Here is a 14611-nt window from a genome sequence, read left to right as displayed (position 1 = left end):
CACTGACGGATTAACATTTTGTTTTCATAATTTTCCGTCATGTCTGTCACTTTAACTCAGTGAGAAAGAAAATGCAGTAAAAAAAACATGAATCTTCAAACTATTATTAATATAGAGGAGAGATCAAATTAAATAATAGAAACGAAATATATAGTTTGGCTACTTTGATCACTGCAGAACTGCGATGAAGTCAAACCTGTTACTGTAACTCGGAACATTGACTGAAGGAATTAGTTTGGAAAACATTTTTCCAAACCTTGTTGTTCATTTAGTGTCTCGTTCCATATGAAATGCTGCCGTAGTTCAGCAGCAGGAAAATCTATCAGACTGGAGTTAAGCAGACTCGTTGCTTCAGGGATGGGGGTGTATGGATCTGTCCATCCATCAATTCTTTTTCAACTTATGCTTTTCAGGGACACATTGAAGAAGAGTTAGAAATGCTGTTTTTATGATACTTCAGCTCACTATTGTTTTTTGGAGACCTGTGAAGGATCTGGATTAGAGAGAGCAGAGGCAGTCCTTCCATGTGCTCATCATATAAATATATATAAATACACCAACATGTCACAGCCAGCAGCTCAGGTCCTGTTTACATGACTGTTTCCAAATGAAAACGGCTCAGATTATCTTAGATTAGATTTATTGTCATTGTATATTTCACAAGTACAGTGCAGCGGCATGCAGACTGTATCCAACCAGAAGTGCTTGAGCGGTGATTAAAAAAGAGCATATGGTAACAGGAGCAGTGTATGTACAGAAGTGCAATAAAATACTTAGCTGGGGGGGTAGTGCAGAGTATGAGCAGTTAGCAGTTCTCGTGTAAACGGACTCCTGAGTGGAGCATTTCTGAAACGCTCCGGCCTCCGTTCCCGTATAAATGGACGAAAACGCTGCTTTTTGGAAATGGGGTGCTTGCACATGTGCACTATGATTGCGGCTCCCATATCCACACCGCCATCCTGTGGCCTGGTAGTGGGAACTACACCCTGTAAACGGACATCGTTTCTGTAACGTTTCCATGTGAATGCGCTACTTTTCGAAACGGTGTCATGTAAACGGGGCCTTAAACAGGAGACCGTCCACAGCTGCTTTCAGTTCACCTGCGTGAAAGATGCTTCATTTAGAAATGTTGAATGAAGTCATTAATCACATCATATATGAGCTCATCAATCAAGACTAAACATTTAGATCTGTGTTTATAAATTACATACTCAGGAGGAATAAAAAAAGTAAACTACCTGCCTTCAAACAATGACGTCATCAGCAGGATGCCGCAGGAATGAGCTCAGAGCGATCCGAGTAATAAAGCAGAGATCCTGTAACGTAATGGATATTCACACACGTCATTCCCACCGCTTTGGCTCATGCGGCTGATTCCAGAGATATTTTTACATCCCCGCTCACTCGAGTGTCTGCTGGGGAACAAGCTGGGATGTTGTTTATGACTGTTTCTCTAACACACATGAGTTTGGGCATAAACACTCTCCGCTGCTCCGTCCCCTGCAGTTATTTTTAACCTAAAGTCAACACAGCACCAAGCTTAATGACTCCACTGGATTCCAGTCTGCTTTACTCCCTGCCCGCTGTGGTATTTGCCGCAAAACAACAGTGATATCAAATGAAAATATTATTTTAACAACTAAATCAGTGTGATCAACAAAATATGTATATTCAACCAATGTTCAAGAACTTTAAAGGAAAAGTCTCTCAAGCTGAAGCCAAATTCCATCACAAACCCGAACCAATCACAGAAGACGATGCAGAATGAAAACATGGGTGAAAGGAGACTTTTCATATGCTGTAACTTGTTTTGAGCAGCCAGCTGTCCCGCGTGATTACACGACCCTGGAAACTTGACCCACAAACACTTTTTGATGTTTTCTTCAGGGCTAAAAGATGCTGGAACATGTGAGGTGACTTCAAAAGGGCCAAATTTAAACCCACCCCCAAGGACTTAGTGGGCCTGAAACTTTGCTAGCTGGGGCCTTTCTGTGTGGTGTTCGCATGTTCTCTCCAGGTACTCAGGCTTCCTCCTACAAACAGGCCAAAAACATGCTTGTTACAGGTTAACCGGCCGTCTCTCTGGATTAGCCCTGAGACAGACAGGTGACCTGCCCCAGGTGAACCCCCACCCCTCCACCTGTGACAGCTGGGCTGGCTTCAGCACCCCGAGCCTCCGAATTGGAGGAGTCAAAGAGAACAGATGGATGGACGTGTCTGTGAAAATGTGTGACAATGCTAAAACATCCTTCCACAACGATCCTGGAAACAGATCAGGATCTACATCTGTTCCAAGGCCCACCTCTGGTAACATTACCGTGAAAGCTGACTGCATCACTAAAACAGACAAACAACCATTCACACAACCTCCTCGGTGAAGGTAATGAAATTAGAGGCTCACCTGTCCAGGTAAAACACTGATTTATGGTCAGCTGAGATGCTGTTGGCCCCTCTGATGGTTTTCTGAGCACTGATGGAAGAGGAGGAGGTAAAGTTGTGGAGAATGTGCTGCATTGCCGGGTTGCTGTTGGCACCGTGTTTGTGGTCCATAAATAAACATGATTACATTAAAAATGTTATTTTTCTTCCTTCTGTGCCTCCATCACTGCTTTCCTTCCTTTCATTAGCGTCAGTTTCACTTTCTTTTTCATGCTTCTTTGTCACTTACCTTCCTGTTTTCTTACTGAGCTTCGTATCTCTGTTTCAATCACCCTCCACACCTAATTAGTTGTTATTGTTACCTGAAATAACCTCTGCTCTGCTCTCCTCTTCTCCCTTCTCCCTGTTCCTCAGCCGATCTTCCAAACTTGGTCATGTTATTCATTCTGCCGCCAAACACTGAGCTTTAAACAGCATCCATCACACACACACACACAGAGGGGGCTCTGGTCTTTACTCTGTTCTTATTTTAGCTGGACTCTCTCAGACAGCGGTCATGGCTCGCTGCAGGAGTTACTTGCGAGGACTTGCCATCTGTGTGACGGTGCTGCTACTGGTAAGCAGGCTGCTAACTGTTCACTGCATGTTTGTGTTGATGATGGAGGCGATTGGATAATTTAAAAAAGTAGGTGTTAAGATTTCTGGAGCTACAAGTTATTTTGATAAAATTTAAACACTATAATAATTTGTGATGCAAAACTGTATAATAATCTAATCTGAATTTAAAGTCTTTCCTATTTTTATCTTTATGGTAAAGAATTTGTTTTTATGCATTTTAATACTTAAAACATTTAAATATTTTTAAGTGCTATATTTTTAATCCCACCACAGTTGTTTCCATTTGTATTTGTAATATACAACAAGTTCATGAACTTTTTAAAACAAAAGTTAGTTATTTTTATAAGTAAATGTTCAAAAATGTAGGTAGAAATTTTAATATTTAATTGTTATAGTTAATTTTTGTTAATTTCCTCATTTTGATTTCATCTCATTCCTTCGTCTCCTCTCTTTGATTCAGTGATACCATCTCCTTGTGTTTCTACTTTCTTCATTGCTCCTGTTTCACCTCCTAACTTCTGTTCACCAACAGTGAGAATCAGATCTATGATTACAGCAGCTTCTGGTGGCAGTTATGTAATAAATACAGATTATTTCACAAACACTCCATCATGGGTATTTCTTCTTTCCTGTTTCCTGTTGAGTGCGTGCTCTTTATCAGCTGATTATTATGTTCCAGTTCAGCCAAACTTCAAATCAGAAGTGACTTTCACTTCTTTGTTATTCACTCAGGAAACCAGACCCACTCTGGAACTCATTTGCAGTGTTTTGGTTTTGTGTAATCTCATTACTTAGATTTCATATCAGTACACAGCCCAAATTGCCCTCCACACCCAACTAAAAAAATATATTTGTAATATCTGTGTGAACGGTCAGATTATAAAATAACTTTTCCCATTTGTTTATTTATTTTTCTACATTTTGCATCTCTGTGGTTGTTATGCTGGGACTTAAACCCCGGAGCCTCCTCAGTGCTCCACCAGACCCACGAAGTACAGTGGCTTGCAAAAGTATTCATACCCCTTGAACTTTTCCATATTTTGTAACATTACAACCACAAACATAAATATATTTCACTGGAATTTAATGTGAAAGACCAACACAAAGTGGTATACAATTGTGAAGTGGAACGAAAATTATACATGATTCAAAAAATTTTTTACAAATAAAAAACTGAAAAGTGCGGTGTGCAAGACCACTAAGCTTACAGTAAGCAACATGTCTCTATATATGTATATAGATAGAAATCTAAACCATGTCAGTGTTTTTGTTTTGTTCTGTTGCTTTAAACTAAAAGCTGAAGAGAGAATATTCACTGAAACAGCCAACAGGCCGGGAACTTGGAAGTGAAGGTAACGATGAAGGTTTTAGTGGAGCTGGACTGTTTCGGAAAGTTTCGGCTTGCTGACTGTGACTGTGTTTGTGATTGTCAGAGTTCCCAGTTGATGGGAGTCTCTCTGGGGAAGAGAGGGAGTTTCAGAGGAATGTTTCTGCTGTTAAAGACTTCCTGCTCTGTGAAACAAACACACACTTTTGTCTAAAGCAGTTGGATTCATTGTTTTTGTTCTTCATTCATTTTTATCATACAGGTGTCTGGGCTGGTGATGATTGGTGCTGCATTTTCCTCCATTGATGACATACCTGTTGCAGAGGTAAATGTGTGTGCATAGAATACAACACACCATGTGAAATAAAGCTTTCACTGCACATCTATTACAAACAACTCCACAACTATCATTTCATTGTAATAACCGCTGAAGGTCACAACAACACAAAACTGCAAATCTGTAGAAATTTGTACAGAAACTTCATCTTTAACTTTAATGTGTGTTTTTGAATAATTTACAGTCATGGAAAAAGTTTTGGCAGCACCACAAATTTTGTGTTTAACCCTCTAACACTGGGCGATCACCGCTGATGCACCTGTGACCTGCCTTTACCTGCCGTGAACAGCTGGTTAACACAGAGCGTATCACCGCTGAGGCAGCTGATCAAACACACTTTAAATTACCGTAATTACATGACTGTTTGTCCTATCTGAAAAATTCAAACGGTTTCTCAAAGCTGAGAAATTGTGTTTCACAGCCAACGTAGGGTTATTACAGTAATTGTTGCCAGAAGTCAGCGAACAGCGGGACATCTGAAGTACACTGTGTGCCCAACTTGCAGTTGCAGAAGTTATGAGAAAGAAGGTTCAACACTGTAAATAAAATGTTTATCGCTGATCTTTGCTGACAGAAACATGTAAAAATAAAACTGAAAAAACAAAAACAAAAAAAGGACACCTGAACGGTGACTACACACTCAAAATACAGAGACATCGCATGTGTCTGTAACTAAAACTGTACATAAAGAATAAAGACACAATTGTTTACAACAAGAATTAGCAGCAGAGAAGAGCCTTCAAGAAGCCTGGAGAACGATTCCTGAAGAATGCTTGAAGAAATGACAAGAAAGCTGCCTCAGAGAGTTCAGGCTGTGCTGAAGAATAAAGGCGGTCATACCAAATTCTGACTTTCAAGATCTTTATAATGGTGCAAACTCTTTAGCTAGATAGCCACTATTTTTATGTTATTTTGTTTAACTTATTTTTTGACTGATGTAACAAATGACTTTCCCAACTTTAATCAAGTATCTCTTTCCTATCGTATCTTTCTCTCTTCCAGCTGTTTGACCAGTTGTCCAGTAGTAATGGTTTACTGGTCCTGCAGGTCTTTGGGCCACTCACAATGGTTTTGTCTGTTCTGGGTATATCTGCTGCTTCTTTGGACTACAAATCTTTGCTGTTGGCTGTGAGTAACACAAATATATACATTATTTGTTCACATACAGTATTTTTATGAGGACCCTAGCTGATACATGTATTCCCAACTCCCAATCTGATATTGGCATATACACCAAAACCAAGTCTTTAGCAGCACAACCCTGGTCTGTCCCTAAGTGAGAAATGTTCTTATGTTCCACATGTGTCCTCACTCCAAAGGTTATTAACTCAAAGTGGTCCCCACAAAGGCAGATAAACAAGGACAGACACACACAGTAGAGTGGTGGCGTTAACTTGTGATCTTTTCTAGTTTTCCGCTCTGACCTTTGTGGAGTTTGTGGCACTAATGGTTGTTGCCTCACCGCTGGTTCAGGTTCAAGCTCAGGTAACTACCTGTTTGTTTCTGTTAGCCATATTTTTATATAGTCCTTGCTTACTTGCCAATACTGCCCCCTGGAGGTATGAAATGCAAATTGAATATGAACAAAGTGTGAAATGAATGATGGCAAATTTGCTTAATTTTAAATATTGAGATCTGTAATAGTCAAGGCCACACATGCTTTTGTGACCCTCTTTCTGCTATAAACTGAACATTGTTGGATGAGAAAGTAGTACGGAAGAAACTTAAATACCCTCAAAACTTTGAGTTGAATCTATCTTTACTGTTTATTCTAAGGTTTTTAAGCAATATATTATTTTCTGCAGATGGACAGTGCAGTGGATGAGTTGTTTCTCAATGTAACGCCCTTACACAAAGCAGATCATTACATCCAACGTGAACTAAACAAGCTCCAGAGTTCGGTAAGAATGCAAAGAAAAAATGTAAGGAGAAAAAATCCTATTTCCTAAAACCTGGTTTAACTTAAACAAAAAACAGACATTTGTTTGTCATATATGGCAATAGATGATTTTAGCTCTAGCTTGTGCTATTAGCCTAGCTATGACTATGACTTCATTTTATATATCCCAAATATTAAGTGAGATAACTAAATGTAGTCCAGCAAACACTAAAGATAACCTTAAGTTTTAATTGATCATAATGTTTGCATGTTTCTAAGGACTCTTGTTGTGGTTTGAGGAAATTTGAAGATTGGGAGAATAAACTTCCTAATTCCTGTTCCTGCACACCTCCCACAACCACCCCCAACAGCGAGTTGAGGTAAGTCAACACACATTTACATAGAGAGCCTGAAGCTTGTGAGTTGAAGAGGCATTTTCTGTCTAATTCTTAGATGTATTTATATGTTTGTAAATTAATTTTTATTTCATTTAATGTTTTACAGTTTTAACTTTTTTAAAGAGTATAAGTCTGTTTAGCATCTCGACAGGATTGTATAGTTGGAGAGAAATTTTGGGTTATGAACAATTCCTGGATTTTTAGATTTCCCAGACAATGCTTGAACAAACCAATGTTTTGAGATTATCAATCTATAGTTCAGGAAGATTATCTCAGGTTTATATATTTAAGCAGCAGGATAGCTCATTGATTCAATTCAAAAACATGCCAGGTTAATGCTTCCCATGTTGGCCCAGGGAACTCTTGCAAAAGAGTTTCTTAATATCAAGAGTTTTACTTTCCGGTTAGATAAATATAAAGTTGTTTAGAGTTTTATGTAGAAACATTCATAATTGTAATCGAGGTTAAGTTTTTACTGGAGTCTGCATGTTAACTGATCACTTTCAGTTTTCTTTAAGTATCCTTTAAATGAGTTTGCAACTTCTTCAGTGACTTGTTTTCTACTTTTGAGATAGTCCATGAGGGGCTAAAAGAATTTGGGGTTTCCAGTTCTTGAAAAAAATTCTGTATTTTTAAATTTAAAAGAGTTTTTAGAGATTTTTGAGCCTTTGACCTCAGAGATTAACTTTAGAAGTTTGGGTTAATTAATTCCGTCGTTTTGAACTTTTCTTTGATGATTTGTGGAAAAAATATTATATAATAGATCACTGGGAAGTTTAATAGTTTTTCTTTGTGTGAGAACTGTGTGGACTAACATTCACATCATTAAACTTTTGAAGGATGGAAGCAGAACTAGTAAAAAGGCCTAAAATATTTCTTGTAGCTTTTGTGTCGGTTGTGTTGCCTCTTTAATTTTGCGTCACCACTTTCCTCACAGCTCTCAGCCTGGTAACTCCAGCTCATATGAGCCCTGTGTGATGGTAGACCATGATCAGTTTGTTTACTCCGAGGTCAGTGTTTCTTTATTTTCAGTCTGTTTCTCAAGCCTTAATTTTCAGGCAGATTTTTCTTTCTTTAGTCTATTTATTAATTCAGTGTTTATGTTTTTACAACTTAACATGCTGTCCTCAGATATCTCACACGTTGAAGAATGTTCTTTAGTGATGCAGAGACTGAAGTTTTCAGGTTTCAATCACCAGCTTTATGCACCTGCAGCTGGTTAACAGGAATGGCTGTTTTTTCTTATGTACACCAACAGATGTGTTTTCATTCATGTTGAATGTTCACCTTTATGTGTGCTGCAGCCCTGCGGTCCCATCCTGAAGAGCTACCTGAGTTTTCCAATCAAGCTCAGGATAGGAATCATTTCAGCCTTCGCCACCATTGCGGTAAAAAAATACTCATCTTTCCTTTTTTCTCTTTAAAATTGAAATCCACTTCTTTATTTCTTCAAAACAAATCAAATGCTAAAAATAAACACACTCAGCTGCTAGAAGAAACTTCTTAATGCATAAATGAAACAAATTCAGATAAATATTCAAGTTTGCAGGACTGTAGATTTGTTTACATATTTAAGGTTGAAGTTAAAACTGTTTTATGGTTCTACAAGGAGCAGAAGAAGAGTTCGAGTTCCTAGAAGTTTCTGAGACCTGAATTTTAGTTTCTAGAAGTGTTTGAATTGGTGATGTTTACAATTACAATAATATTGTATTCCAAGTGAGCTTAAAATATTCATGATTCCTTATTATCTTTGCTGTTGGTGGTGACTAACAAATGTACAGCAACTGGATAATTTGCTGGATAGCATTAAGAATTCTATGTGTTCATGTAATGAATGTAAAGACTGTTTAATCCATCAGTTTGCTCTCATATTTACTGTTTAAAAGGCAAGAAAAAGGCCAGCTCCAGATGCTGGAGGGGTGGGTTAGAAAATTGTCTTAACTTTCATTGTGGACATCCCAGTTTGAGTCATACATGTCATCATTCTTCACGTATTGTTTTTAATACATTATTAATAGGGGTGGGACTTTAACGCGTTAATTTCGATTAATTAATTACGGGGAAATAACGAATTAAAAATTTTAATGCATTTAAATCACACTTTGCACCATGGAACATTTCTCAGTGCACGAGTTCCAGGCATACAGATTATATCGACGCATGATGTCAAAAATTCAGGGGCCACATCCTTCGAAGGACCTGGCCCATGTAGACCTTCGCAGCCCACGAAGACCGCAAAGGCCGGAAGTGAGCGGCTAGCCTTCATATCAGCGTCACCTGTCCTCTCCTCTGCATGTCACCTAGCAACCATGAGTGCGAATCACAGCTGTGTAAAAGCAGCTGGTTAAATGGAGAACTAACTTTTGCTCCTTTTTGTGGTTTAATTTTAAATCTTTAATTCAAAATAAGCTGTTAAAACAAGCATAACACATTTCAGCATCAAGGAATACAGCTGAGCTAATGATTAATTTTCAACTATATTAAGTGAGACATTAATGTTGAATAAAACTATCCAGTTATGATGCTTAACTTTAATTTCAGGAGTTTGCTTATCACAGGAGCACTTCCACCCTTCGTTAGTCTGTGTAGTAGACTGGTGGGAAAATAAACAAAATTTTGAAGTTTAAGCTTATGTATATTGATTTATTCATCAACTAAACTTAAATTAATATTTATCATGTTAAATATTGAAATGCGATTAATTTATATTAATTAATTACAAAGCTCCTAATTAATTAGATTAATATTTTAATCGAGTCCTACCCCTAATTATTAAGTAAAAATGTGACACTTGGTGAGGTTTAGAAAAATATAATGATTTTTAAAAAAAAATACTCACCACTTTCGCTCCTTACATGAAATACATTTCCTATTGTAATGTTTTTCTTACAATTTTGTGCTGGATGACACACACAAAAAACCCATTAGCGCAGACTGATTGTAACATGTCTGCATTTATAAAATAGATGGCAAACATCTGTAAAACATCTGTAAAACTTCACCAATCTGTCACAGAGTGACTGCAGTCAGTCTGAGTCACTCTGTGACTGTTTGGAGACAAGCTGCCTCCCAACAGACAACCTGTGCAATTGTCTTATGATCAGAGTGGTTGTTCAGGTTGAGAGTGTATCCACCTCCAACAGCAAAAAAATTCAGTGCCATCACCAAACAACCATTAATTCTTCTTAGTTTCAAGCCAGTTGCCATCCTATTTTTACTGTGACTGAGATATTATACTGTGTGTGTGTGTGTGTGTGTGTGTGTGTGTGTGTGTTGCAGATGACGGCCATTGTTCTGTGTCTGGCTTTGGGTCTGGAGAAATACTGGAAGACGCCTCCAGTTGAAACAACAGTCGACGACTACAACAGAGTGAAATACCAACCTAAACCCTCCCTCACCTGACCTCTGACCCCTGTCACCCAAAGTTAAGACAGCGACACCAAAGAGCTCCCACTCTCTGGACCGGTGGTTTCACAGAGATGCTGATGAGATGGTCCAGAATGAACAAATGAGTTTTTATGAAGCTGTTGCTTCAAAATGTAAATTTTCTGGTGTAAACATTTTGCTTCTTGAAGCTTTCATGTTGTGTTTGATGGAAGGAATTCAGACAATAGATCCATGAAACCTTTAGATTCATTTACAGGTTTCCACTGCAGTAAAATACCTTTGTGTGAATATTGGGGATGTCAGCACTGACATCTTTGATTTCATGTGTACAGCAGCAGCAGCCTCCTGACGGCCTCACCTTCACACATGGGTTCCTGTTGCTGATTAAATACGCCTCTGACATCTAGTTGTGTAAAAAGGTGCCATGGAGGAAGAGTGTCCTGTCACTAATCTGTAACAGCTAAATCAACATGCTTCAGCAGAATGGCTGTTTTATGGGCGTCATTGATTCCTGGAGGAAAACCTAAAGGACACCAGTGTGTTTTATATCAGTTCAGACATTAATCTGAAATATGTGGAAGCAGGTGTAAGTAATAATTTAACCTTTTACCTTGATTCACTCCTGTTCACTGAGGACCATCTTGCGAGTGCCTCCGGTTAAATCACTGCCGGTTTATGAACAACGGATCTAACAGAGGGTGGAGCGGCTCTCCTGGAGAGTTTAAAAACTACATGAACCAGTTTTCTGTCAGTGTTTTTACAGGAGCATATATGACGTTTTTGTCGTGACTGTAATTGTTTAGTGGAACTTGTGACACATAAATGCTCCATGTGGACCATCAGATTCTTTTATTTAAGGATATTTCAAACTGGGGGTGAACGTTTCTTTTCTCTGTATTTCAGCAGGTGTTTGAAAACTTTGTCCACTTGTGATATTTATATGACATTTATGACGTCAGTGGCAGCGACACCAGCAGCTGTGCTGAAAGATGACAGGGACGCAAATGCTCTAAATAAGGAGGACCGGCTGCTGGTTCTTATAAACCGCTTATTTTAATATTTAACGAGTGCTGTTTTAAATTATTGGTATTTCTACTATACAGTAGTTTTCTCCTGTTCCTCTGACGGCTTCCTTTTTCACTGTTGTTTGGAATTTCAAGCTGGAGCCTGACGATGGCAGCGATGCGCTATAGTTTGCATGAGTGTGTTGGTTTGTAAAATTAAATTATTCAGACATCTTAAAAACTCCTGACTGTATTTTTACTGAGGCAGCAGCAGATCCTGCTCAAGGATCTGCATATTTTTTAAGATTTCTGCATAATTAACAGAATCCAGTGATGTGCAGAAATGGAAAAATGTATTTAAAAAAGGGCTTTTTTTCCTTTGTCTTCCAGTACTCCCATCTACTTTCCTCAGCTCCTTGACTATCCCACTTTTCTTTCCTAAACTCTTCCTTTGAATGCTTTCCTTTATTTCCTCGTTCCACCACAAAGTCTCCTTGTCCTCTTTCCTCTGTCCCGAGGATACATCAAACTCCTTGGCAGTTTCCCTCACTGCTTCAGCTGTACTTTCCCAGTCATCTGGTAACTCTTCACCACCCTGGCGCCCCAGCCTGCACCTTTTGCATAAGATGTACTCCACCTGTGCACACCTTCCTCGTTCTTGTACGTCACCCTTTGTTCCTGAGGTTTGTGTTCACCACAGCCATTTTCATCCTTTTTGCAAACTCCTCCACCATCTGTCCTTCTGCACCTCCCCATCCCCTGTTCCCTTCACCTACATGTCCACTGAGGTCTGCTCCAATCACCACTCTCCCCCTCTGGAGAGATCCAGTTGTTAATCGTAAGAAATAATGCCCTGAGATTATTTTTATTGTGATTAATCAGACTGTTGAAATAAGAGGATCTTGCCTCTTTCACTGACTGTAAAAGCAAAGAAGTTGAAGTTCTTGTTCATGTTCAGGCGGCAGTGGAAAACAAAGCCCATTTCGCTGACTCAGGAAATTATCCGTGACAGATCCGATCGTCAGTAGCAAGTGTGCTATGATTTAGCAATTTGTGGATTTGGAACAATTTTGTGCAGAGTCAGACAACCAATAAAAGCTTTATTTGTTAACGTTTGGAATTGTGGGCTGGGGTCCAGAGAAGATGAAACAGGCTTAATGGTGAGTGGCCACGTAGGTGAGTCGCAGGTAAGTCCTTGTTTCTGATTCCATGAGTCAAAGAGGAAAAACACCATCTGTGATCTTCTGACTCCTCAAAGTAACACAGGTGAGTTCTTCAGGGAGCAGACACTGGACTCCAGGCAGGGAGCTGGGAAGCAGACATGGGAAAAGGAGTACTGAGGAAAAAAGGAACTCAGACTTGTTCATATTTAGGAACCACAGAACGTACAGTTACAGGGCAGAGTCACCGAGTGCTGGGAAACGTGCTGACTCAGTAACTTTAGGTTACTTGCTTAACCCCAGAGATGCCTCATTCTCTCGTGCCCCGTTTAGGGACCAGAAAATACCTGGAGTAAAAGCTCCTTTGACTTTGTTTGCGGGGCACTATACATATAGCTCTCAGACTCTCCCCGTGCTTGGGAATATATTATGGCACAGAAACGAAGGGGAGTAAAGGCTAACTGAAGCCTGTAGCCCTGTGATATTGTTTTCAGTACCCAGGCTGAAGTTGTGAGCACCGCCCATCAGGAATAGAGAAGTACCAACTTCTTGTGTTTCGTCCACTTGGAGGGACCCCAAAACTTGTGTTGCAGTGGGGTATTATGGTGACAACGTGCTGTTTATTGTTTTGTTTTTGTTTTGCCTGACTGTGCCCTTGACAGTAAGTCTGGATGCTACACTGGGACACGCTTTATTAAAGAACAGGAGTGTGTGTTTTTGCAACTTAGACGAGGGACAGAGTCTGCTGTTCCCGAAACAAAGTCTCCTTTCCTCGTGACTTGGACATGTGTGCCTTATGGGCATATGGGGGGGAGTTGAAGGGGGGTACCCCTGCAACACCAGAACATGGCAGGTGGGGCTGGTGAGTGGGGAACACCCAACTTCTTCACCTGTGAGGAGCCTGTCTGGCTGCTCTCTTCTTTTTCCTAGCCTGCTGATTGAGGGCCTGCGCAGGTTGTCATGGGGGGGCCGCTGTCTGAGTCGTGCCGTTCTGTGGCCAACCTGCCCCCGTCTGCTGTTTCGTTGGAGGTACGGGGGGTGGCTGGGGCTTCATCCATTTTGGGATTCTGAACAGAATGGGTGGACGAAAGACAGCATGTCGTGGGGCCGGAGGAGGCATCGGCTCGGTTTTCCAAGGGAGGCGGAGCTTAAGGGCTTCATCCTCCCTCTTACTCGCCTCACATCTGTGCTGCATGGAAGCCAGAGTAGTAGAAAATGCCGTAACGCGCAATTGTCATGTCCAAGATGTCTTCCTTTTCCCTCTCTGATAGGTCTGTTAGATTGAACCATCTGGCACACTCCTGCAACACCATCATTCCCATAGATTTCCCTGTGGCTTGGACTGCACATCACTGCATGCGGAGGCAAATGTCCGTAATAACAGCGATCTCTTCCCACACATTAGGGTCAGGCCTAGTCACCATATCTTTGCACAGCTCTGCTTGGTGATCAGCGAGCATAGAGGAAACATTCAGCGCTCTGAGAGGCAAAGCCACTGCTTTGTAGGCCTTTTCAGTCATGGCAGACTGAAAACAGTCCACATTTGATGGGAGTGTGGGGTTCCTGGAGGGTGCTGCTGCTCACCACAGATGGAGGTGGGCTCCATAGGTGGCATGCGGATTAAGCCATGCTTCTCCATGCCCTCAAAAATCCAGGGAAGAAACCCCTGTACTGGGCTTCTGCTGCTGAACGGGCAGTCCTTCCATGAGACTGCTATCTCTTCCAACAGCTCCAGGAAGACTGGGAGTAATTGTTTTGCTGCCCTGGTGGCCTGGGGCAATTTCTTCCCCTCATCAGGTGATCTGGTCATCTCCATTAAACATCGGGCCACGGAATATTCAGCCTGGATGCAGCGCGTTTGCACACATTCTGCAAGTCCATGCTGGGAGTGGGGGAAGCCGGTGAGCTCCGGGAGGTGATCGCAGTGTTAGGCTTGACAGCCTGAAAAGAGGGAATGAAAATTTCATCTTCATCCACCTCATTGTCGGATATGAGGAGCTCTGAGGTGTCCTCACTGTCATCCCCATAATCCAACTCTAGCCCGTCTTCCATTGGTGGGGTTAGCTGTGCCTGCGCACAGTTCAGCTTCCGCAGTTCCTTCCTTGTCACCACCATCTGCCGC

General features: G+C 40.7%; 1 protein-coding gene across 1 annotated transcript; it reads left to right on the top strand.

The window, feature by feature from the left end:
• Positions 1-2920: 2920 nt before the first annotated feature.
• On the top strand, positions 2921-11483 carry LOC115773670 (tetraspanin-3-like). The gene is made up of 9 exons (XM_030720528.1): positions 2921-2995; positions 4587-4649; positions 5664-5789; positions 6072-6146; positions 6467-6562; positions 6820-6920; positions 7876-7948; positions 8243-8326; positions 10218-11483. The coding sequence occupies exons 1-9, from the start codon at positions 2936-2938 to the stop codon at positions 10338-10340; spliced, it is 801 nt and encodes a 266-aa protein (XP_030576388.1). The 5' UTR covers positions 2921-2935; the 3' UTR covers positions 10341-11483.
• Positions 11484-14611: the final 3128 nt, after the last annotated feature.

The sequence above is a fragment of the Archocentrus centrarchus genome, chromosome 23, assembly GCF_007364275.1.
Source record: "Archocentrus centrarchus isolate MPI-CPG fArcCen1 chromosome 23, fArcCen1, whole genome shotgun sequence".
NCBI lineage: Eukaryota > Metazoa > Chordata > Actinopteri > Cichliformes > Cichlidae > Archocentrus > Archocentrus centrarchus.
Note: the sequence above shows the minus strand (reverse complement) of the source record. Positions and strands in the feature narration are given on the sequence as shown.